The sequence below is a fragment of the Ranitomeya variabilis genome, chromosome 5, assembly GCF_051348905.1.
Source record: "Ranitomeya variabilis isolate aRanVar5 chromosome 5, aRanVar5.hap1, whole genome shotgun sequence".
NCBI classification, from domain to species: Eukaryota; Metazoa; Chordata; class Amphibia; order Anura; family Dendrobatidae; genus Ranitomeya; species Ranitomeya variabilis.
This window is the reverse complement of record NC_135236.1, coordinates 82,735,967-82,760,326: the sequence shown is the minus strand read 5'-3', so window position 1 is coordinate 82,760,326 and position 24,360 is coordinate 82,735,967. Positions and strand designations below refer to the sequence as shown.

Sequence of the window (24,360 nt, the reverse complement as noted above, 5' to 3'; positions counted from 1 at the left end):
AATTATCTGAAAAGAAAACAGATTTGGGGGAGATTTATCTGTGAAAACTGGATCTGTGAAACTGACTCAGTTGCCCTTAGCAACCAATCAGATTCTGCCTTTCATTTTCCAAAGAGTCTGTGAAGGATGAAAAGCGGAATCTGATTGGTTGCTAAGGGCAACTGAGTCAGTTTCACTTTACACCATGGTTGATAAATCTCCCCCTTCATAACCCTATTACACATACTGTCCACCTACTTTTGGACCACCCTGCGTGTATATATATGTATAAGACGGATGCAGCAATCAGTAAAAGATAGTAGGGGGAGCGCACCAAATCCTCCAATATATCCAAGAAATAGAGGCAGCACTCCATATGTACACACACACTATATGGATATGTTATATATATATATATATATATATATATATATATATATATATATATATATATATATATATATATATATATAGTTATAAAGTGTGTGTTATTCTGTGCAGTGTATATATGCATGTGTATAAACATGCATGTATAGCTCGCAGGCATATACATATCACTGCACACAGAGCATATTAACCACCCCAATAAAAAAAACAAACATTTGTTTATAAGTATTATGCGGCCATAACGTTACATTCGGCCCCCTGTTACCATAGCAACAGGCACCATTTTGGAACTGGGCAACGCTCTTACCTGTGCTGATAACCGGAAGCGGAAGTGTGGAACGACCCGGAAGTTGCTTGCACGGACACCGGAGAGTGAAAACAGTGGGTGACACAAATCCCATGTGAGTTGCTTTGCTGTGTGTGGTGCCGGCGCTGCTCCCGTAGCTGTCGGACATTGTGTTATGAGTGATTTCTTCTCTCTGGCGCTGATTACTGGTGTAACGATACGATGGAGACTCGCTGGGAGGGAGAGTGGATTGCTTGTCCCTGGCAGCCAATCATATTTTATTTTATGTCTTCCCAGTCGAGGTTTGACGATGTAAACTGGCACCTGATTGGCTGGTAGCCACTTCTTGTCTCTATGTATGTGTTCGTACATGTGCTGGGACTTTTAGTTCACCAGTAGCTTTAGTAAGCAAACGTTCCTACTTATGACCCTTTTGGACACCTATTGGAGCTATTGGAGGAGGAGATAGTCCCTTGTTACGTCTGTCAGCGTCGCTCTGTGTTACGTTGTGATGTTATGGCAGTACAGCGCTGCACATGATCGCATTATCACTGAGGCCGGTGATTGGCTGCAGCGGTATTGTGGGTTTTCGCTGCTGCAATGATGTGTGCGGTGAGGTTATTACATGAGTAATGAGGGTTTTTCTCAATCTGTTTTTTATGTTTTTGTCTAAAGTGATTATTTTTGTCAAACAGTTAAAGGCAGTAATAAAGAGGGTTCCATCTGTCAGCCTGACTGCTGATTCCTGCTGCCTGAACCAGGGGCTGCACCCATCAGACCCCCGGCTCTGTCATATCAGCCCCCCGGCTCTGTCACATCAGCCGGGTACCCTGAAATACAGCGGCGTTTCAGAGTGGACATACATGTGACATGCCGCACGGCTGCCTAGCCCAAGAGGCCGGTCCCTAGCGGCTTCTCTAAGCCCTGCTTCCCAGGACTATAACCCTAGGGGAGTGGGCTCCTGGACTAGTTATACGCCAGCTTTACATGTATGTTCTCTGTGAACCAATGTTTCAAGTAAGGCCGGGTTCACACTGTGTGTCCGCTGTCAAGTGCATACACTCAGTTGTATACATCTGGAAGAGCTGGCAACGTATACTGTAGGCTGTGTACAGACATAGTGTGCGCCTAACCTAAAGCATACCCTGATGACACGATGGAGCAAGTGTCTGATACATGCTGCCTGCTTCCCATTAAGGCTACATTCATATGTTTTTGCAGCTTTTTTAATGCAAATTTTCATCTGCGTTTCACAATACCGGCAAAGTCTATGAGATTTGAGAAATCTTATGCACACAGTTCCCCCCCCCCCCCCCCCCCTGACCGTTTTTTTACAAAATGCAGCATGTCACTTCTTTCAGCGTTTTAGCAGCATTTTTCACCCATTTGCTAGTGCAAAAAACGCTTCAAAACTGGCAGGTATCAGGGTGTGCTGCTTTTTTTTTTTTTTTTTTTTTTTTTTGGTGCCAAAACCTGATGAAATAGAATCAGATTTTTTTTATGCGCTAAAATTTTATCAGCATGTACAAAACGCAAATGCATCCGGAAAACACTGCAGTAAAAAAAAACAGCTGCAAAAAATGCGGCAAACACTCAGAAAAAAACTGGGTTTTTTTGGCGTTTCTTACTGCCAAGAGAACAGGTTTTGCCTGTGGGGAAAAAAGCATAAAAAACGCAATGTGTGAACATTGCCTAAAGATTGATCAGCAGAACCTGGTTCTTGTGATCTGCTCCAGCTGATCCTGGACTCCTGGCTCTTTCCCACCACCGTATTTTCTGTCCAAAAAACAAAGCAGACAGCACTCAGACCAGTGGGGCAGTGCAGATGAGCGAATTTTTTTTTATTTTTATTTTTTTTCCTTACTGAATTTACATGTGAAAAACATATTTCTTCTGTAAATTGGACGAGACTCATCCATTGAAGTCTGAGTGCGCAGAAAAAAATCGGATGCCGCAGTATAGCATTCAATTTTTACGGACGCAATGCGATTCTGAAACACAGGAAACTACATGGTCGAGTAAAAGATTAATGGCTGCTGCCAGGAGAAAACTGGTCGTCTACAGATGACAAGTGAGTAAAAAATGGGCAGAGTTTTCTGGATGAAATTCTCCCGATATTTTAGATGCTCTTGTCAGCCCGGCCTGAGGGTGTGAAAGTGGATTTCCAATGTCTGGAGATAACTTGGCGAGCCAGACGGGGCAATAGTCTGTTTTAATGAAAGAATTAGGAGCAAAAGGACTATAGGAGTTAGGAATAAACGAATATCATTGGGTGATAAATCTTTAGAATTACTTGACATGGAAAGAAAAAGTTAAGGAATTGGGCAGATTTGGGTCATCATACTAACCTCCATCCCACCTTGCCAGCAAATGCTTGGAGTAAGTGGGTAAGTTTCATGAAGGCTCATAAGGACATCTGAAATATATTTTTATGTGCTTGACATACTGTTGGCTTCTTATGGGTAAAAATGTTATTCCAGTCTGTGTCGTGTAGATTGATTTGAACCTCACGATGCCAGGTATTCGCTTCCCACCAGAGGGGAGCCAAATGCAGAAGGGCCTCAAAAGCAGTAGGTCTAGTGGAGGGTCACCCCTCACCAAAGACGTGTGAAGAAAAATATGTAATTGTTGGTGATGAGTGAGCATGATCGGGGGCTGAGAGAGTGTCTTTGGCGTGCTCGAATAATATGTTAGAATCCCCGCGGCTGCATGTCTCTTGGCTGTTTGACAGTCGCAACACATGCCCGAATTACCTGATGTTAGACAATCCTTGCATGTGTTGTCTGTCGAACAGCCATGAGACATGCAGCCTCAGGGACACAAACATGTTTTTCGAGCACGCCTAAGACACTTGGTGAGCACTCGAGCATGCTTAGATAACACTTTATCCGAGCACGTCCGCTCATAACTAGTTATTGTGCATATTGGATCCATGATAGGGTCCCCACCAGATGGATCCTCTGCAGTAGACCGGATGAGGCGGTCATCACTCGTCTCAGGCCGACATAATCTGACAGTTTCCCTAAGTTGAGATGGAAGGCCAGATTTGTCCCATCATGTTATCAAGATTTCAGTTAGATATTAGTGATTTTTCTCGCTTGTGAAATAAATGGCTCGCTTTTCATCAGTTCTCTGGATCTGAATTTCCTAAGTACCTGGTCCCTGTGACAGTTATCATCAGTAATTTTCTTTTATTCCCCCCCAAAAATGACGACCATCCGTGTACCGTCCATGATATTCACGCACAGGAGAATAATTTGGAAAGGAGAAAACAAAGGTCTCGAAGTAGGGGCTCACTTATGAGTATATCTGTAATCAATGACCTACCTTGTCTGCTGATATCTTCTGCATACACGGTGTACCTATATCTATTGAGGGCAGTGTAGGGGGTCCTAGGGATAGCCGCCGAGGAGCGGGGGCGCCATTGTCGCATTATAAGGGTGCCAGCCTCTGCTGTGCAGGCAAGTGCTCAGGGAAGGGTACAAAATAGGGTGAATCCAGGAGTATCTACACCATCTTCGCATTTTAGCATTGTCAAGTGTGTCTTCAATGTTGTAAGACATATTTTATGTACAATTTATTAATAAAGGTTAATGTTTTTAATTAGCGGTTTTCATATGTGAGCCACATGATATTCACCGACCCATAAACTTACATGGGTGATTTTTGATCAGTGACAGATGAAAACTGACTTTTCTCCTTATTAAATAGTAATGAATGAACAGTCGTCAGAAGCCAAACAGATAGCAAAACTGGAAATATCTATCTATCTCATCTTTTTTTTTGTGGACTCGCAGTCCACAAAACAACATGGATATGTGAAAACGTGGATAGAACATGTACATAAAAAATGTACATCTGAATATCTCTACCCCAAAAAAAAAAAATTCTTTTGGCATCAAAATACTGTCCTGAAAGTGTCTCCACCGCAGAGCGCCTTAGGTTAAAGGGGCTACCCAGGACTATTTAATTTTTTTTACTATGAGCCTAAGACCTAACATACAGGTGGCTGCGAACTACCTGCCTGTTCTGTTCGGTGCCAATCTCTGCCGGCAGAGAGCAGTCACAGACCGATACTGTCAGCGTTTCAGCGGCTTCTGCTGACGTCACATCGACAGGACAGCGGCTTCTCTTCTACTCTGTTGACGGGGCGTGAATGCTGATTGACAGCTGGCTGTCCCCAGTTATCAATCAGCATGACGACAGCAGTCAAGCCCCATTGACAGAGCAGCCCGAAAGAGGAAGAGCTGCTCTGTTGACGTGAAGCAGCTGAACCGCCGGCAGGTTATAATGTAAAAATAAAATAGCCCTGGATTAGCCCATCAAATGACCAATGAGCCTCCATTTCCGTTGATATCTCCAGACTGAACTCCTCCATTGTGTTTCTTTGCAGGCTGCAGTGATGGAGCCGGAGCTGTCAGACCGCTATGACCACGCACTGCTGGGGATCCTACAGCACGTGGGAAACATCCAGGACTTTTTAAATGTTTACTTTGGATTCTTGTACCGGAAGACAGACTTTTACCGACTGCTTTTAAGCCCCCAGGATCGCATGGGATTCCCCCCAGGTACTGCTCAAAACATGGTGCTGCAGGTGAGTAGCTGGTCCTTACAGTGTGCGGTGCCCCATACGTAATCTTGCCAGCGCTGGTAAATGACGGTTATCCTCCATCAGGCGTTCAAAACCTACGAGCGACTGGCCATGCAGGACCACGAGCAGAGGGTGCAGAGTTTTCAAGAAAAGTTAAAAAAGGAGGAACGGTTGTCAGAGAACAGCAATGCCCCGGGAGCAGCGGAAGAAGTGGTCGTAGAAGCATCAGCAGAAGCCATTCCGGTAAATCCAGAAGTGCCTATTGCACCGGATCCACAAGAGATCGCCGAGGCCAGCGGAAATAACACCGAGGACTCTGCTTCTGTACCCCAGTAAAGTACCACAATATATCATAGTATTCCATGTTGGATATATTCTTCTTTTCTGTATATAGAAGACTTAAGAAAAGTGAACAGGAGATACATTCATCCCCACTAGTTTAGTCTTCAGTACTTGCTGTATGGGCCTTAGAGGGATTGTCCTGCACCTCTCCCTTCCAAATCAGGAGGTGGAGGGCAGGATGATGATGGCCCCTGCCAGTTCATCAGCGAGTACTGTGCACGCCTGTTGGGGATTGTGCCCCCGTAGGTTTTTTTTTTGTTTTTAAGTTTGTTAAAAAAGGGGGGGGAAAGTTTTGTGGTGTTCTCTAATTTTTTTTTGTCAATGTACTTTTGTGAGGTCTTGTGATTTTGTGGTGAGCTAACGTTTTTATTGATGCCATTTTGACATAAATGCGCAGTTTTTATTGGGGGCTGTAGGTGTGGCAACTAAAAAAAACTATAATTTTGAAATTTTTATTTTTTAGCGTTTATCTTATGGGTTATATCTTTTTTTTTTTTTTTTTTTTTTTTAGTTTGAAAGATGTTACTTTTACAGATGAAACCAAATGTATTCTTTATTTTTAAAGGGGAAAAGGTGGGTAGACTTAAATTTTTATTTATATTTCTAAAAACATTTTTACAGGTTTTTTTTTTTTTTTTATAGTTGTCCTAGGGGACTTGCAATCCTTTGATCGATTGTTCTGTATGCTGCGATACCACATTGTTGTAATATATAGGTAAATGATGGTGTCCTGTGTAGCTTGGCCTGTGGCTGGGCTTCTCAGGAGTGCCAACATGGCACTCATGGAGACCTCAGTAGGTGCCCGGCTGTTATAATAACCAATGTGCACTCCACAATGCCTGCACAGGGGTGGGGACGGCAATGGGCTCCCTAAGGGAGAAAAGTAAGTCAGTGATAGAACAGTTTTTATCTGCTATTTGTGGACCGGGCACAGAAGCTGAGCCTGTGCTATACACTGGCACCTGGTATGAGATGTATATGTACAGTGGATGTATGGAAGGGGCTAAAGTGCAGGTAATAATTGGTGAACAGACATGTATATACAGTTAGGTCCATATATATTTGGACAAAGAAAACATTTTTCTACTTTTGGTTATAGGCATTACCACAATGAATTTTAAACAAAACAATTCAGATGCAGTTGAAGTTCAGACTTTCAGCTTTCATTTGAGGGTATCCACATTAAAATTGGATGAAGGGTTTAGGAGTTTCAGCTCCTTAACCTGTGCCACCCTGTTTTTAAAGGGACCAAAAGTAATTGGACAATTGACTCCAAGGCTATTTCCTGGACAGGTGTGGGCAATCCCTTCATTATGTCATTCTCAACTAAGCAGATAAAAGGCCTGGAGTTGATTTGAGGTGTGGTGTTTGCATTTGGAAGGTTTTGCTGTTAAGTAAACATGCGGTCAAAGGAGCTCTCCATGCAGGTGAAACAAGCCATCCTTAAGCTGCGAAAACAGAAAAAACCTATCTGAGAAATTGCTACATTATTAGGAGTGGCAAAATGTACAGTTTGGTACATCCTGAGAAAGAAAGAAAGCACTGGTGAACTCATCAATGCAAAAAGACCTGGGCGCCCACGGAAGACAACAGTGGTGGATGATCGCAGAATAATCTCCATGGTGAAGATAAACCCCTTCACAACAGCCAACCAAGTGAACAACACTCTCCAGGAGGTCGGCGTATCAATATCCAAATCTACCATAAAGAGAAGACTGCATGAAAGTAACTACAGAGGGTTCACTGCACGGTGCAAGCCACTCATAAGCATCAAGAATAAAAGGGCTAGACTGGACTTTGCTAAGAAACATCTAAAAAAGCCAGCACAGTTCTGGAAGAACATTTTTTGGACAGATGAAACCAAGATCAACCTCTACCAGAATGATGGAAAGAGAAAAGTATGGCGAAGGCGTGGTACAGCTCATGATCCAAAGCATACCACATCATCTGTAAAACACGGCGGGGCAGTGTGATGGCTTGGGCATGCATGGCTGCCAGTGGCACTGGGTCACTAGTGTTTATTGATGATGTGACACAGGACAGAAGCAGCCGAATTAATTCTGGGGTATTCAGAGCCATACTGTGTGCTCAGAGCCAGCCAAATGCAGCCAAACTGATTGGTTGTCGTTTCATACTACAGATGGACAATGGCCCAAAACATGAAGCCAAAGCAACCCAGGAGTTTATTAAAGCAAAGAAGTGGAATATTCTTGAATGGCCAAGTCAGTCACCTGATCTCAACCCAATTGAGCATGTATTTCACTTGTTAAAGACTAAACTTCAGACAGAAAGGCCCACAAACAAACAGCAACTGAAAACCACCGCAGTGAAGGCCTGGCCGAGCATCAAAAAGGAGGAAACACAGCGTCTGGTGATGTCCATGAGTTCAAGACTTCAGGCAGCCATTGCAAACAAAGGGTTTTCAACCAAGTACTAAAAATGAACATTTCATTAAAAATTATTGAATCTGTCCAATTACTTTTGGTCCCTTTAAAAACAGGGTGGCACATGTTAAGGAGCTGAAACTCTTAAACCCTTCATCCAATTTTAATGTGGATACCCTCAAATGAAAGCTGAAAGTCTGAACTTCAACTGCATCTGAATTGTTTTGTTTAAAATTCATTGTCGTAATGTCTATAACCAAAATTAGAAAAATGTTGTCTCTGTCCAAATATATATGGACCTAACTGTATGCTGTTAGGGCTAGCGGAACGCACCAAATAATAAGAAAGATAGAGTAAGGTGCGTTCGCAGCCCGGGGTCCACCGTGCAGAGATGGAACCTGCTGCCAAGTAATGACGGACTATATGGCGGTACAATGTGGATACACGGGTTAACTTCACCCTGTGTGAAGGAAGCGAACCCTGTTGCGTCACAGGGCCGCGGTACCGCACCAAGAGCGCAAGCAAGGAGTCACAGAACTCAATCCCAAGACACAGGATTTGAGTTCATGTAGACCTCTTGCGCTCGACACCGCAACTGGGGTGTCAGAGTGAAAGAAATAATATTAATAAAGATGCACGAGAGTGCGTGCGGTGCCGCACTGGCGTACGCCTCTAACCACCCAGGCTTGGGTCAGGAAAGCGCTGTGAAAGCGCACGGCGCCGCACTGGCGGTCACAGCAATTAGACGCTGTTTTGTGTGTTACGTGCTGATGGCTAAGTCAGGTGCTAGATAGCAATCATCCACCTTACACGAGCAGTCATATACAAGGGAGGGGATAATTAATGAGTGACTTTCACACATCCACACACACACGTTTACACTAGCGCATGGCCGTGCGGTCATGCAAACCTTTTATAGCTGCAGCAAGTACAGGACCTTCCCAGAAGGACCAATGGGAGGCTGCCACAGAAGTTGAGCACCTTCAGGACCTTCCTGGAGGACCAATGGGATCTGCTGCAGTATCTGAGCATGTGACCCTCGATCTCCAATGGGAGATCTTGCCCTGGGCATGCTCAGAAGGGGAAAAGCAGGACTTAGTCCCAAAAGCGTCTGCTCGCCGCTGCCCAGCACTGGCTTCAATGGCAGAAGCTGGAAAAGCAGCAGTAACCCTATGCACAGAGTGAGACTGAGCGAGACGCTGGGACTGATGTCTCCGCTGAGCAGGCTCCACTGCGGCTGGAGAAGAATGGGAGACCGCAGCGGAGATGGTTCGAGATTCCCCCTGTGCAGAGGTGGGAACTCGACACCTAACATATGCTTATAACAAATTTGTTGCAGGTTACAGTAGGAGCAAAGTGATGTGATTGAGAATCTCATCCACAATCTGTCAATATTTCTTGCAAAATTTCACAGTGGATTTAACTTTTTAAATTGCCTTGGGTAAAATCCACAGCAAATCGACATCTTCTTCAAAATGGGTTGTCCAGCACCTAAAATTTCTTATTTATATACCTATCTTTACACCCTAACCATTTTTGTAATTGTCTTTATTATAAAATACCCCACACATCTCCTTTTCTAGCTAATTCCTCATTGTTTTTTTAATATACTTCCTGTGACTTTTTGTTTGAGAGGAGTCTCAAACAGGACTTCACAGGAGGCTGGGGCTGCACTCCCCTCCCTGAAGTGTCTATGGCCCCTCCTTGAACCGGATGTTATAGGAGGCTGTGGCTCCAGTTACTTCCCAGCTCCGTCTGTGGCCCCACCTGGAACAGGACGTCTTTAGACGGAAGCCGACACTGTGCTTCCATCTCCACCGCATCATTTCTGAAATATAACGTCATCAGTGGGCCGAGTTAGAAACAATGAGTGACATCAGCTCCACCCTACAGCTTCTAGCACCGTCCTCAAACTAATCATTATCAAGGGGCGGAGATAGAAGCAGTAAGTGACACTAGTGCAGCCCCCTGATGATGATTTGTTTGAGTGTGGTGTTAGTTCCTGTAGGGTGGAGATGATGTTACTGACTGCTTCTATCTCCTCAACTTGACAGTGGCTTGTTTCACAGAAGCTAAGGCAGCAGGGGAGATAGAAGCAGAGTGCCGGTGCTGCACTCGCCTTTCCCACAGTGTCTTATCACCCAGGACATCTTCAGGGGGGATGCTTATCCAAGAACCTAGTGAGTCTCTGCAGCTTTGCCCCTTGATGACGTCCTTTTCCAGGACAGGCGATAGACTCTGCGAGGAGTGAGTGCAGCCCCAGCCTCCTGTGATGTCCTGTATGAGTCTCCTCTTAAATGAAACGTCACAGGAATTACAGTAAAAAGACACGTTTAGGGATTAGCTGGTTGGGAGAAGTGTAAGGTATTGTGTAATAAAGAAAATTACAAAAGTAGTTAGGGTGTAAGAATAGATATTTATAAAAGACATTTTATGTGCCGCACCACCCTTTTCTCATGGGGGTATTTCTAAAGTGATTGTGTGAACCATATAACCTGTCTACAATTTATTTTTCTTATTTCATATAGTGGTAAATTTTATGCCCCTGTATTGCCGCACAAAGATTTTTCTACTTAGGGATGACCACTAATGACAGAATGTCCCCAAACATGACGTAGGCTGCCTCTGCCATTGGTTTGGCTATTATTCATGTTTTAGAGGTGATGTCCACAGGATAGGTCATCAGTATCCGATCAGTGGGGTCAGACACCAGACGCCCCATAATCAACTGTTTACATCTCCAGCGGCAAATGGATGTATGCAGCGTGCAGTGCTGGAACAGCACAGCTCCGTAAACAGTGTAATGGCTGCGCTCAGGTGCTACTGCTCACCTCTTAGTAAATGGCAGCTGAGCTGTGGTTCCCAAGAATGGCCATTGCACAGGGTACAGAACTGTGCTAATCCAGCTGTGTGCAAAGAAGTGATCGGTAAGGTCCCGGGTGTTGGACTCCACCAATCTGATATTGATCACCGATCCTGAGCATCAGTTTCCAATTAGTGCACAAACCCCTTAATGACCAGAGGTGTTTTTGGTTTTGCATTTACATTTTTTGCTCGCCTTCTTCCCAGAGCCATCACTTTTTTTTTTGGTGAAAATGGCGAAAAAAAATTCCAAACTTTGTTAAAAAAGAAAATGGCCCCATTTTCCGAGATCAGTAGCGTCTCCATTTTTTTCGTGATCTGGGCTTGGGTGAGGGCTTTTGTTTTGCGCGCTGAGCTGACATTTTTAATTATACCTTTTTATGGCAGATACGATCTTTTGATCGCCTGTTATTGAATTTTAATGTAATGTCACGGCGACAAAAAAATGTAATTCTGGCGTTTTGACTTTTTTTTTTTTCTCGCTACCCCGTTTAGCGATCAGGTAAAACTTTTTTTTTTTTAATTGATCGGGCGATTCTGAACGCTGCGATGCCAAATGTGTGTTTGATTTTTTTTTTAATTGTTTAAATTTAGAATGGGGCGAAAGGGGGGCGATTCGAATTTTTATATATTATTATTTTATATTTTTTTAACTTTTGGCATGCTTCAGTAGTCTCCATGGGAGACTAGAAGCTGCCACAACCTGATCGGCTCTGCTACATAGAGGCGATGATCAGATCGCCTGTATGTAGCAGAATTACTCACTTGCTATGAGCGCCGACCATTGGGCAGCGCTCATAGCAATACAGATATGTCAGCAGGAGACCTCTGGTTGTCATGCCAACCAATCGGTGACCCCCGATCATGTGACGGGATCACCGATGGGCGTATTTCCGGCGCGATTATGAGCTGTGTCCTAATATAAGGTCATAATCAGAATTGCTGCTTTTGCAAGAGGGAGAAGTTACTGCTGTAAGGAGAATTGATGGATATAGTGTGGGGAAAATAAGTATTTGATACATTGCAGATTTTGCAAATCTTCCCACCTACAAAGAATGGAGAGGTCTGTAGTTTTTATCGTAGGTACACTTCATCTGTGAGAGACAGAATATAAAAATAAAAAAAACAGAAAATCACATTTATATAATTTTTAAATAATTAGTTTGAATTTTATTGCATGAAATTAATATTTGATCACCTAGTAACCAGTAAGAATTCTGGCTCTCACAGACCTGTTAGTTTTTCTTTAAGAAGCTTTCCTACTCATTACCTGTATTAATTGCACCTGTTTGAACTCGTTACCTGTATAAAAGACACCTGTCCACACACTCAAATCAATTACACTCCAACCTCTCCACCATGGCCAAGACCAAAGAGCTGTCTAAGGAAAACAGGGACAAAATTGTAGACCTGTACAAGGCTGGGCTGGGTGACAGGACAATAGGCAAGCATCCTGGTGAGAAGGCAACATATGTTGGCACAATTATTAGAAAATGGAAGAAACACAATATGACTGTCAGTCTTCCTCGGTCTGGGGCTCCATGCAGGATCTCGCCTCGTGGGGTAAGAATGATTCTGAGAAAGGTCAGGAATCGGCCCAGAACTGCACGGGTGGGCCTGGTCAATGACCTGAAAGGTGGGACCAGAGTCTCAAACATTACTGTTTGTAACACACTATTCCGTCATGGATTCCTTCTCTCCCAGTTGAAGTGTACCGACAATAAAAAATTACAGATCGCTCCATTCTTTGTAGGAGGGAAAACTTTCAAAATCATCAGTGTATCAAATACGGTACTTATTTTGCTCACTGTAGCTGTGATTCTACCATTAGGGAGTTGCATTTGTAATACCACCATCTAATACATATATAATATATATAACCCATGACTGGTATGGCTGTAAACACGATGTGGAAAAGCCACCGAGCTGTACGCAAGTATTAGCTGTTTATTGTGCAGTGATCTAGTGTTTTAATATATGGCAGACCAGAGTCCAGGGAGAAAGGGGAATTATTTTCTGACCATTCATTAGGGAAAAATAACTGTACTAGAAAGCAGAAAAACGGCCATCCAGATATCACATTAAAAAGACGTCCTACAATCAATATGTTCCAAGTCACCTCATAGCTGAGTACATTGTATTCATTGTTAAAGGGAACGAGTCATCTGAAAGTGATCTATTGTATAAAGGGGTTCTCCGTCCTTGGGGTACAAATCTGCAGTCACTCTTATTTTTATTATTTATTTTTATAGTACCATTGATTCCATAGCGTTGTGCGTGAGGAGGGGTTACATACAATACCTACCCTTGCGGACTTACAATCTACCGGATAATAGGGAATGAGGCAGTAGGTTCGGGGGGTGTTGGTGTGGCAGCATCTCTGGTGGTGGTGAGGCGGCAGCGGGGTCTTTGCCGGCTGTAAGATTTCCTGGAGAGATGGGTTTTCAATTTCCGCTTGAAAGTTCCGAATGTGGTGGATAATCGGACGTGTAGGTGCACAGAATTTCAGAGGATGAAGGATACTCAGGAGAATTCTTGCAGACGATTGGGTGAGGAACATATGAGTGTAAATGAGAGTATGAGGTCTTGGAAGGACCAGAGGTTATGTGGTGGGAGATTAGTTCAGAAATTTTTTGAGGGAGACAGATTAGGGACATCTTGTTGGTCAATATTAGTAGCTTGAAGTGGATACGTTGGGGAATTGAGAGCCAATGAAGGGATTTGCAGAGGGGAGAAGTGGAGGAGTAGCGAAGAGAGATGTGGATTAGTTGGGCAGCAGAGGTAAAGGGGTTGTCCAATACTTTGATTACTTTGTCATACCCACTGCTTGGCCCTGATAAAATAAATAAAAGCTTGTACTCCCCTCCCGTCCAGCATCGTTACAGCGGTGTCGGCACTCGCTCTCCCATGTGGTTGTTGTGACACCTGACCAAGACGCCCGATCAGCGCCGATGTCACTGTCCCCGTCTTCTGTCGAAAAGGACATGAAGAGGAAGTCCAGGCAGCAGCTGATCTTGGACATCCTTTTGATGTTCAATTCGTACGAAGGCGGAGACAGTGACGCAGGCGCTGATTGGGTGCCGGGGTCACTTGTCATAACTGCTTGTGATCCCCGGGACCATGAGGGCGACACCACTGGAACGGCATCGGCACGAGAGGTGAGTATAAGCTTTTTTATTTTATCAGGGCCAAGCATGGGGTATGATAAGGCGTTGTCCAAGTAGTGGACAACTTCTTTCATGACAGCCTAGAGAGGTGCGAGAGTGTTGGTAGGAAGGCACAGAGGAGGATATTGCAGTAGTTGAGGTGGGAGATGATGAGGGAATGCACTAGTATTTTAGTAGATTGAGGGTTGAAAAAGGGACGGATTCTGGATATAATTTTGAGTTGAAGGTGGCAAAGGGCCTTGATGCATTGTTTGAAGGCCAAGGCAGGGTCAAGGGTTACTCCAAGGCAAGCAGACTTCAGGTACAGAGGAAAGAATAATGTAATTTATTGTGATAGATCAGGAAGGGAAGATACATGAGATGGAGGAAAGATGATGAGCTCAGTTTTGTCTACGTTGAGCTTTAGGAAGTGGGAGAAGTAGGAGGATATGGCTGATAGACAGAGGGGCAGATCTGTGTGTCATCAGCATATAGATGGTACTGGAAGCCGTAGGACTTTTTGAGTTGTCCCAGGCCAAAGGTATGGATGGAGATGAGTAGGGGTCCCAAGACAGAGCCTTGAGAGACTCCTGACAGAGAGAGAATGGGATGAAGAGTTAATATGGGAGCGGGAGACACTAAATATGCGGTTACAGAGGTATGAGAAGATCCAGGAAAGTGCGAGGCCTGTGATACCGAGGGAAGAGAGCATCTGTAGTAGGAGGGAGTGGTCGACTGTGTCGAAGGCAGAGGACAAATCTAGAAGGAGGAGTATAGAGAAATTGGCTTTGGCAGTAAGTCATTGGTAATTTTGGCTAAGGCAGTTTCGGTGGAACGGTGGGGGGCTTAAGCCGGACTGAAGGTTGTCAAAGAGTAGTTTAAATAAGAGGTGGGAGGAAAGTGCAGTGTGTACGTGCTTTTCAAGCAGTTTGGGCTGGAGACGAATGGGAGCAGTGATATAGGCCGATAGCTGAATGTGGAGGTTGGGTCGAGGAATGGCTTCTTTAGGATAGTTGTACGTAATTGTGGCGTGTTTAAAAGCAGAAGGGAAGGTACCAGTGATAAGTTAGGGCTGGGATAAGCATGGAGGTGAGGTTGGGGAGGAGATGGCATGGGCTCAAGTGCACAGGTGGAGAGGAGATGAGTAAGCTCTCCTTCAGTGATGGTATGGAGGAAGGTTAGTGGGAGAGGTCAGTGTTCTAGTATACATAGGGCTTGTGGTGGTTGAGTAGTAAAGCCTTGCCTGATTTGGTCGATCTTGTTGTTGAAGTGTAGGACAAAGGCTTCGGCTGACATGAGGAACGTCGGAGGGGTCAGTGGTGGGTGGAGGAGGGAGTTAAGTGTTAAATAGATGTTTGGGGTTGTGGGGTATAAGCATATATGGGGGGTTATGAAGTTGGCTTGTTTAGCAGAGGGGAGGGTTGACTTGAATATGAAAGTTGCTTGTATGAATGTGGTGAAGTCTTCTTGTGAATGTGCTTTTTTTTCCAGCGCTGCTCTACAGCCGTGGACACTCGCTGAAGCTTTTTAGTGAGGTTGGTATGCCAGGGCTGTCTATTGATTTGTCACACTCTGCCATGCACGAAAGGGGTGACTGAGTCAATAGGTGATGTGGGTTAAGTATTGTAGAAAACAGTGGCGTGCTATCTGCATCGTGGAGTGAAGATATGGAGGACAGTGGTAAAGCAGAGTTGGAGAGTGTGTGAGTCTAGGCGTGTGAAGTTTCTCCGGGGTTGAGATAGATGCTGGACTTGGGGGGCAAGTGAGCAGGACAGGGAAGAGAATATACATACGTGTTCAGATAGGGGGAGAGGGGAGATAGTGAGGTTAGTTAGGGGGCAGAGACAGGTGAAGATGATGTCTAATGTACGTCCATCTGTGGGTGGCTATAGCAGACCACTGGGTGAGGCCAGAGAAGTGATAGCGGTTTAGAGGCTGCCGATTGGTGGGTGTCAGTGGGGATGTTGAAGTCACCCATGATGATGGATGGAGCAGAGAGGAACTATAGAAGGCAGGTGGAGACGTGGCCAATAAAGGTAGTGGCAGGGGCCAGGGGGTCGGTAAAAGATGGCCACTTAGAGGGAGGAGAATTGAGTTGAAGGTGCAGGTGGTAGAAAGGAGAAGACCCACTGTTCCACCATGTCTGTTGCCAGGGTGTGGAGTGTGGGTGAAGTGAAGGTTCCCGTAGCACAATTTCGTGTTTGTAAACTCCTCAAAAAAACTCCATGTGCACAAAGCCGTAGGTTTCTTGTTATAAATGAATCTGCAAAAACAACCTCCAGGATGGGGCGCAGGAACACGATGATTGCAGGCTCAGCCCCAACTGGTCGGAACATAGAATATTTGGTTCACATAATAGGGTAGGGCCAGTCAAGACTATACTGATGTGGATTTTATAAAGTACAAATCTCATCCACTTACTGTGGAATTTCTCCACAGGAAAATTGACCAGCAGTGGATTTTTTTAAAATCCTCAGAACATCGCTATTTCCGTCATTTGAGAAGTAAAAATCCCAAATAACTTCTCAGTAATAGGTGTAATTGCTGATTTTGCTGCAAATTACCTTCTTTTTAGCAGAAAAGTCTGCACCAAAATCTGAACTAGTCAGTGAGAATTTGTCTGTAGGATTTCCAGGCGGTTCCTAGGTAAATTTGCTGTAGAAATATCCACGGAACACCCAACCTATACAGACTAGAGATGAGTAAGAAGATGAGCCGGATGTGGATCCTGCATCCACATTGGTTACTCCTTGGCTGCCAGACTGGGTTCCTGGGAACGTTCTTACCCTGCACTTGAATGTCGGCTTCCTTGGCCCCATTCTAAAGGTGCCCGGAGTCCTCACCTAGGAAGTTCGACTCTGGTCCCGCATACATGGAGTAGTATATGGAGGACAGTCGTGGATGCCGGATCAGGGTTCTGCTAATCTAAGCCCAGCCTTAATGTAGACCTTGCCTAATAGCCCCTTCTTCTGGTCAAGCCTCCAAAACCAAACAAACAAAACACCAACGTCTGCTGAACAGGCATCTGATGTGTATAGGGTTCTCCCAACTCTTCCCCTACAGATTGTCGGGGGACACCAGGATCGGGCAGCCTGAGTTGAAACCCCCAATGCTTTTCTTATCCAGACAGACAAATTGCTGCCAATCATTTGTGTGTATGGAGGAATGGGGGGGAGAGTTGTCAGTCTTCTGATCGCTCGGTGTAAAGGCCCCGTTAATCTAGTTAGTCAATGTAAGGAACTTGGCACTCAGAGTGATGAAAAGAATTGTAATGATGACCAGTAATCCAGAATTACATACAAAAACATTTCGATCTGCGTCAGACCTTCATCAGTGTCCTGGAAAAAGATATCAGATATACAGAAGAACTTGGACTGTCAATCATAGTAAATATCATGTAGAAAAATACTTCTAAAGTAAAGAAATGGCTGATTCTTCTCTGCCCAGTGAAATAAGCCTCAGCCCATATTGCGTGAGTATGGGGAGGGTGGTAGGACAACGCTTCGTATGGGTAGGTGAGGTCCAGTGCTATGGTCTAGAGACCGGGAAGGGTTTCCCTTTGTCCAATACAGCTTTACAGGTCTCTGATTTTCTTGTTTTGTTTTTTTTATCAGGAGCCAAGAGAGTTTCCAGACGGACTCGGACAGCTACAATGGCGCAGTGAGGGAAAACTACACGTGGTCACAGGATTACTCTGACCTGGAAATAAAAGTGCCTGTGGCGAAAGATGTGGTTAAAGGCAGACAGGTGACTTGTGTGCTGCTCCTTCGTTATGTCTGAAGGCGACGTGCCACCACGGCTTCCAGTAGAGGGTGATACAGACTAATACAAAAACCAGACAGAAAATTGCTTTAAGTAGACACAAAGGATTTTGAGGAGTCTCGAGTGGTTTTTATTCATCTGCAGATGTGAACCAGTCGTATGTCTCCACCTGTGTAGAGAAACCTTCAGAACCTGCCTGCATGGTATTGTCCTGTGTAATAGAGCCGTATCTCATCTTCACTCACCACCGCGGTATTGGTAGAGTCAGTCATGTAGGGAAGTCAGTACCAGCCCGTGTGATGGCTAACTCCACGAGTGTCAGCCCAAGACCTCACACATGGACTAGATGTTGGTGACCAATCCTTCTGTGCGAAATTAACCTCCCTATAACAAAAGCTTGTTTGGGCCTTTAAAGTGGATGTCTAAAAGAGGATGTCTAATAATGGACAAAATTGGGGCAAAGGCAGGTAATGCTTTAAGTAATCAATATAGATATTCCTCACGGGTTGAAGCTGAAGCCCTCCTATCCCCGTTTGTGCAAACCAGTGAGCCCCATGTGGTCAATTTGCAAGGTTTTTTAGACTAGGATGATTAAACTGTTCCAATCCTGAGCATTAACACAGGGGCCAGGCTGTTGGCTGCAAAGGACAACTGCACCTTAAAAATAGGGTGCCATAGAATAAGGTGCCTTATGATTTGTGTAAAGGTGTATTGGTTGTCATAAAAGGGTTAAAGCGAAACTTTTCATTTAGAGGCACTGGTATTGGGGAACTGCGTTTTCATCCATTATTGGTCCCAAATGGCCCCTTGCAGCAGTCTTCGTAATATAGCCGAGCACTTTCATAGTAATTTCTAAGTTAGCAGGTAGTCTTGGATTTACCTGCTGCTCTCACGTTCTGATTGCTCCATGGTAATGGGCATTATACGGTCAGAGATGGAGGAAATATGCAAATATCCTCTTCAGAGATGAAGCGCACAGAAACTTTAAAGTCACCAATTTGGAAGCAGCAATCCTAAAAAATCAATATCGACCCTTTAGCGAGACTTGCCATATGACTTGGGATAAGAAGCCATATCAAAAACTTCATTTACAAACACTTGTTTCGGGGATGTTTGCCCCTCATCAGTGTAAAAGCAGGAGATCTGATTTGGCTGGGTGAGAGGCCTCTGACTTGGGTCTAAGGGGGAAGGTTTCTTTTTGTAGAGAGTGCATAAATGGTGTAAAGAGACTTATAGGCCATGCAATGCTTCTATGGGAATTGAAATATGCAAATTTCCTCTTCAGAGAGGAAGAACACAAGATGTTGAGTGCCACCTATTGAGGTATCGGTCCTAAAAGTCGATAACGAGCCTTGTCTCCACTCCCCCTTTCCTAGTGTTTGGGCTCCACCACCCTCTTCCCGTTGTTGTGCACCTAGTTTCTCTCTCACCCAGCGTGACAGATGGCCAATTTCCAAATAACTTTGTCTCCTAATCATGCGGCCATTGACCCGTCATGGGTGGGCGCAGCTTTAGCCGCACGGTGTGGCCTGCTTACAGCACTTAGTGAATGAGAGCACTACGATACATGAGCAGCGGCGGAGAAATAAAGCTCAGCCTTCTGCCCCTAGTCTTGTGAGCAGCCTGCCTCCTGCTGACGGATTACCAGGACAGGCAGGGCAATTCTCTTTTTTTTTTTTTTTTTTTTTTCTTTTTTATTATTAGATCACTCCTGCTCATCAATTCCAATGATAAAACTTAGGGAAGTATTGTACATGCAGTCTTCTTAATATAGAAGCATACGTTTGCCAAACGGGAGCCTACGCTTTTAACCCTTGGAGATACCTAGCGAAGGAATATATTATGTAACGGAAAGTAGGAATTATCAGACGTGGGATAAGACAGTGATACTCGATGAAGCAGCTTGATTCTCTCCGCCATCTGTAGGTTGCATATTCTTATGAGGCTTGTCAGCGGGCTGATGGAGAAGAAGATGCTGCTACTAATCTTCTGAACTGGCACCAGTATAGACTCGTAATAATGGGGTCTTTGGTAAATGCAGAGGTCCGTGATGTCACTCTCTTATAGGAAATCACCTTTAGAGTTACACAGACATCGGGAGAGGCCTTTACACTTCCAGTAGGGGACACTATCTAAACATTGCAGCAAGTCAGTGGCCACTGATTGGCTGCAGCGGTCATGTGAAGTTCCAGCTGGAAGAGAAAGTCCCCCTAGCTTTCTCTGGCTGCACCAGTCACGAAACGTACCCCACCAGAAGAGGGCGCATTGAAACCTTTGTAGGATGTCATGTCACTGCTGGAACCAATCTGCGGGTTTTGGTTGCAGTAGTCAAGTGACAATTTCCACCAGAAGAGAAAGTGAGGAGACTAATGGGCAGTGATGCACTGTATGTGTTTTTCTTTTTAATTTTAGGACCACCAGGGGCCCATTTATAAATAAATAATTGTAGTAATGGACGGACCCTTTACACGATTGATGCTATATTGGTTCTCTGTGTACTCCCCAAGGTATCGGTGGACCTGCGCAGCTCATGTATCCGAGTGGCCGTGAGAGACAGTCAAGGAGAGCGTGTCCTGATGGATGGGAACTTCACTCACAAAATAAATGCTGAGACCTCCCTGTGGAGCCTGGAACCTGGGAAGTGTATCTCGGTAATAAGATAGATGATGCCTCACGAGTGGCACGTACCGCTTGTCTGGAGGCAGGTGTGAGTCCTCGGTGATACCCCCTATAGATCTGCTCGGCTTATTGTGCTGCATAACTGTGCCAGACCCGGCTATTACTTTCCCCATGTCATTATCTGTACTGGTTGACACTTTGAGAACACAGAGAACCAAGAGAGGATGTACCGAACGTGAGGTCCAAAGATGAAGCTGTGGGACGAATGTTGTAAAGCTAAAAGTACCTTTAATAAACAAGGTGGGTAAAATAGAAATGGATTGACAGGGAGGGTGGAGGTCCGTGGTCCAAGTGGGGCCACACCCCGACGCGCGTTTTGGAACGTGTCCTTCATCGCCACCTACTACTCACTGCGATATTTATCTAATGTCACCATATAGCTTATCACTTATTTGGTATACCCCCATCTTCATTCAGTGGCCCGGGGTCTTTAAAGTTTTTGATCAATTAATATATAATTTATTTATTTTTTTAGTCTTGTATAGTAATCAAAGTTTTTCCTTCAAGTGCAGGCCCTTCTTTGTATGTAGTGCTACCATTTACCATGCTTGTTTAATAAAGGTACTTTTATCCTTACAACATTCGTCCCACACCACCTTCTTTGGACCTCAGGTTCGGTATATCCTCTCTTGGTTCTCAGTGTTTTCCCAAATGGTTTACCATTCATCCACCTAGCAAATATATCACTCATCGGGGTTTATCTAATATATTTTTCTTAGTTGATGGATATTATTTGCTACATTCAGTATGTGTTCTTTCACTTTAAAAACACAATATATTTTATATATTTCCCCCAAAATAAAAATATAAATCACTAGTGGGAGTAGCTGATCATGACATTGTCATTTGCCTATATCATAACTTTACATTATTACCTTTAGTATAGCACCACCTGCTGTTCATGTCCACCTAATGAGCTGCGCGGTGGTGGTCACACATGCTCTGTCGCTCTCCCCCCATTAAGCGACCCTGTGTTCACCGCAGAGCAGCCAACAGAAACGACTTACTGCCCTTCATCTCAGGAAAAGAGCAGAGGCAGTATATAGACTCCTACAGGAGAAATAAAAATGGACTCTATTTTCAGCTGCCAGAGGGGGAAGAGGAGAGATTCTTCCCAGGTTACATACCCAGATCCACAGTAGGAGCAATAAGGGATATGCATGGAAACAAAAAATTATGAAATGTTAACTTATGCTAGAAACGAAGCAAATTACTATCACCTGTTTTTTGTTTTTTTTTTGCTATCTACTGTGAGAGCAGCATGATGTAGGGACAGAGACCCTAATTCCAGTGATGTCACTTACTGACCTGCTTGCTGTCATTTTTATGCAATTACTGTATTCTCTGCTGCTGATCTAGCAGAGTTCAGAATGCTGAGCTCTGTAAAGCCACGCCTACACCACTGATTGGCAGCTTCCTGTGTACAATGACAGCTGCCAATCAGTGCTGGAGGGCGGGGTTACATAGAACAGTTGACCAGGAAGCACCAGTCACCTAGTCCTGTAGTGATAATCTCCTGCTGATAAAAAACTGATTGTATTGTAACTACAGCACACAGCCTAATAAGTGACACATCCCTGGTATCGGGGTCTTAGCCCCTACATCTTCCTGCTGTCAGATTACATAAAACAAACCTGGTGAAAGATTCCCTTTAAATCAGCTCTTTAGGATGTTTGGTATAACAAGGATTCATAGGATAACCTTGGACTCTGCACTGGATCACTGTCATTCACATCTATATGGACGCAGGTTGCGAGGCATTGATGCACTTTACAGGCCGTTCTGTTTCTCACCCTTTAGCACCACTCTGCTCTCCCAGTTTACACATTATTCCACTGGTGGGTATATAAGGGAAGTTACTCATTAAACCAACCTTTTGGGGTCTTGTTTTTTTTCCCCCCCCCCAGATTAGTCTGAGTAAATGCGGGGAATACTGGTGGAACGCCGTGTTAGAGGGCGAGGAGAAAATCGACATAGACAAGATCAACAAGGAGCGCGGCATGGCTACCGTGGACGACGACGAACACGCCGTGCTGGACAGGCTCACTTTTGACTATCACCAAAAGCTGCAAGGGAAGCCGCAGAGCCACGAGCTGGTACGTCGTAGCATTGGATGTGACTATCCTCCTTCACTATAGAATATCAGTATGTCAGATACACTTTCTATGCTTATACACTGACTACGGGAAAATGGCCCCAGATTCTTGCTCTTGGCAGCACCTCCACATATCCAAAGGGGAAGAAATTTTTTTTTAAACCTTGATTTGTCCCCTTTCCACACATTAGATGAACGTCAGGCGCACACATGTTTTTGCGAGGAAGCCATTGACCATGTGATGAGTGTGGGGTTGTTCTGAACATGATGGTGGATTTAAAGGGAGGAGGAAGCCCCGGTCATATCGTATATTAATATGCCAGATAAAGATGAGCACCTCGATCTGCGCTGCCCTTGTCTGACGCCCAGTCCGGTCCACTTTGGCAGACGGTCTTCTCGTCTGGGTCCTGCTTTAAAGGGGCTTCAGGCACTTACAAGATCGGGACTGCACAATGCACTGCATGACATTATTTTAGGCAGCACGAAATGTTGTGGGGCTTAGTAAAAATGCTGAGAAGACCGGCTACCATGGAGGACCGGACTGGACCCCCGACCAGGGTTCTACAAATCTAATTGCTCATCCCTAATGCTAGGTCTTTTGTTTTCAGAACGATACCCAACCACTAAAAGTATCTGGCAATGATATAGTCCTTAGCGCTTAGTTATACTCTAGGTAAATTTCACATTCTTGAACCTTAGAAAGTTGAATGACGATTACTCTGGGATCTGTAATTGCAGCCTCTTGCACGGCTTTTATAGGAGCAGACGCTTTTATATGATTGACCTCACAATGCTGCCTTATTCTTGTTCCCTTATAGAAAGTCCATGACATGCTGAAGAAAGGATGGGACGCGGATGGCTCGCCGTTCAAGGGGCAGGCGTTTGATCCTTCCATGTTCAACATCTCGCCCGGTGCCGTGCAGTTCTGACACAGGAGCAGGATCTAACGTGTCCCTCCTGCGGTCAAAGTTTACACGGTCACAGGCCGCGCCTTCCTCTAACATTACAATACACTTTCACGTATAACAGTGTATTTAAGTGCTTATTTATCATCGGTTTGATCTGGAGCTTTTATCTTAATTCTGCAGAACATTTTCCCTTCCCATTTTTTTTTTTTTTTTTTTTTGTTTTTGTATTCCGAATTGGTGCAAATTTTCTGATCATGTTTCCACTCTGATGACATCTCCAGCAAGGACATTGGTAAGATGGAGGCAGACATAAGAGTTAGCACATGGCTTATTGTATTTTTCAGTTCACCCAGGAAATTGAGGAAGAGTTGCATTAAAAAAAATTCCAGTAAAACCAAATCTAGGTAGTGGGAGGGAAACTGTCAGCAAAAAAAAAAAAAATGTATGTATCGGCAACCATAAAGGTGATCTGTAGGTAAATACTATTTAATGTGTGCTGCGGTCTAATTGGAAAATGAAGTTAAATTCTCCATGCAGCGCTCACTTCCAGTATTCAGGGCGGCGCAGGGGTAGTGAAATGTTGCTCACTACACTATCACTTTCCTGCTCCTTGACTGACATCCCTCGCTGCACACCCTCGCTGCGCCGCGCACCTTGTCAGCCAAGAGGCAGGTAGGTATTACTGTATGACACACTTACTGTTCACTGCTCCAATGACTGGAAGCGAGCAGCTTCAGAACAAATATTCCTTTTCTACCCACAACCGCACTTCCAATTAAACCGCTAATCATGTTCAGTATGGTATATTTTTTTCTTTTTAATAAGATCATTTTTTTATTAAACCATTTTTTTTCTATTGTACATGCATTGCAACAATTTTAGCAATGTAATATACATTCAAAAAGGGAAAAAACTCCCTCTCCATCAGTAACAAAAAAA

The 24,360-nt window shown here is 44.4% G+C and overlaps 1 protein-coding gene across 3 annotated transcripts; it reads left to right on the top strand.

The window, feature by feature from the left end:
- Positions 1–635: 635 nt before the first annotated feature.
- On the top strand, positions 636–24,350 carry NUDCD3 (NudC domain containing 3). Of its 3 annotated transcripts, none has more exons than XM_077262726.1 (7): positions 636–767; positions 5,046–5,246; positions 5,328–5,575; positions 17,592–17,724; positions 20,247–20,390; positions 22,326–22,514; positions 23,332–24,350. In XM_077262726.1, exons 2-7 carry the CDS (start codon positions 5,055–5,057, stop codon positions 23,440–23,442), a joined length of 1,017 nt encoding a protein of 338 aa, XP_077118841.1. In that variant the 5' UTR covers positions 636–767; positions 5,046–5,054; the 3' UTR covers positions 23,443–24,350. The 3 variants fall into 3 exon arrangements, with proteins under 3 accessions (XP_077118841.1, XP_077118842.1, XP_077118843.1); XM_077262727.1 differs by lacking the exon at positions 636–767 and adding an exon at positions 768–1,008; XM_077262728.1 differs by lacking the exon at positions 636–767 and adding an exon at positions 2,660–2,723.
- Positions 24,351–24,360: the final 10 nt, after the last annotated feature.

Excerpts from the sequence above, each read along its gene's own strand:
- NUDCD3 (XM_077262726.1), top strand. The coding sequence starts at position 5,055 with ATGGAGCCGGAGCTGTCAGACCGCTATGACCACGCACTGCTGGGGATC. Across the intron at positions 5,576-17,591 it reads GACTCTGCTTCTGTACCCCA|GAGCCAAGAGAGTTTCCAGA; the intron begins GTAAAGTACCAC and ends TTTTTTTATCAG. Across the intron at positions 22,515-23,331 it reads AGCCGCAGAGCCACGAGCTG|AAAGTCCATGACATGCTGAA; the intron begins GTACGTCGTAGC and ends GTTCCCTTATAG.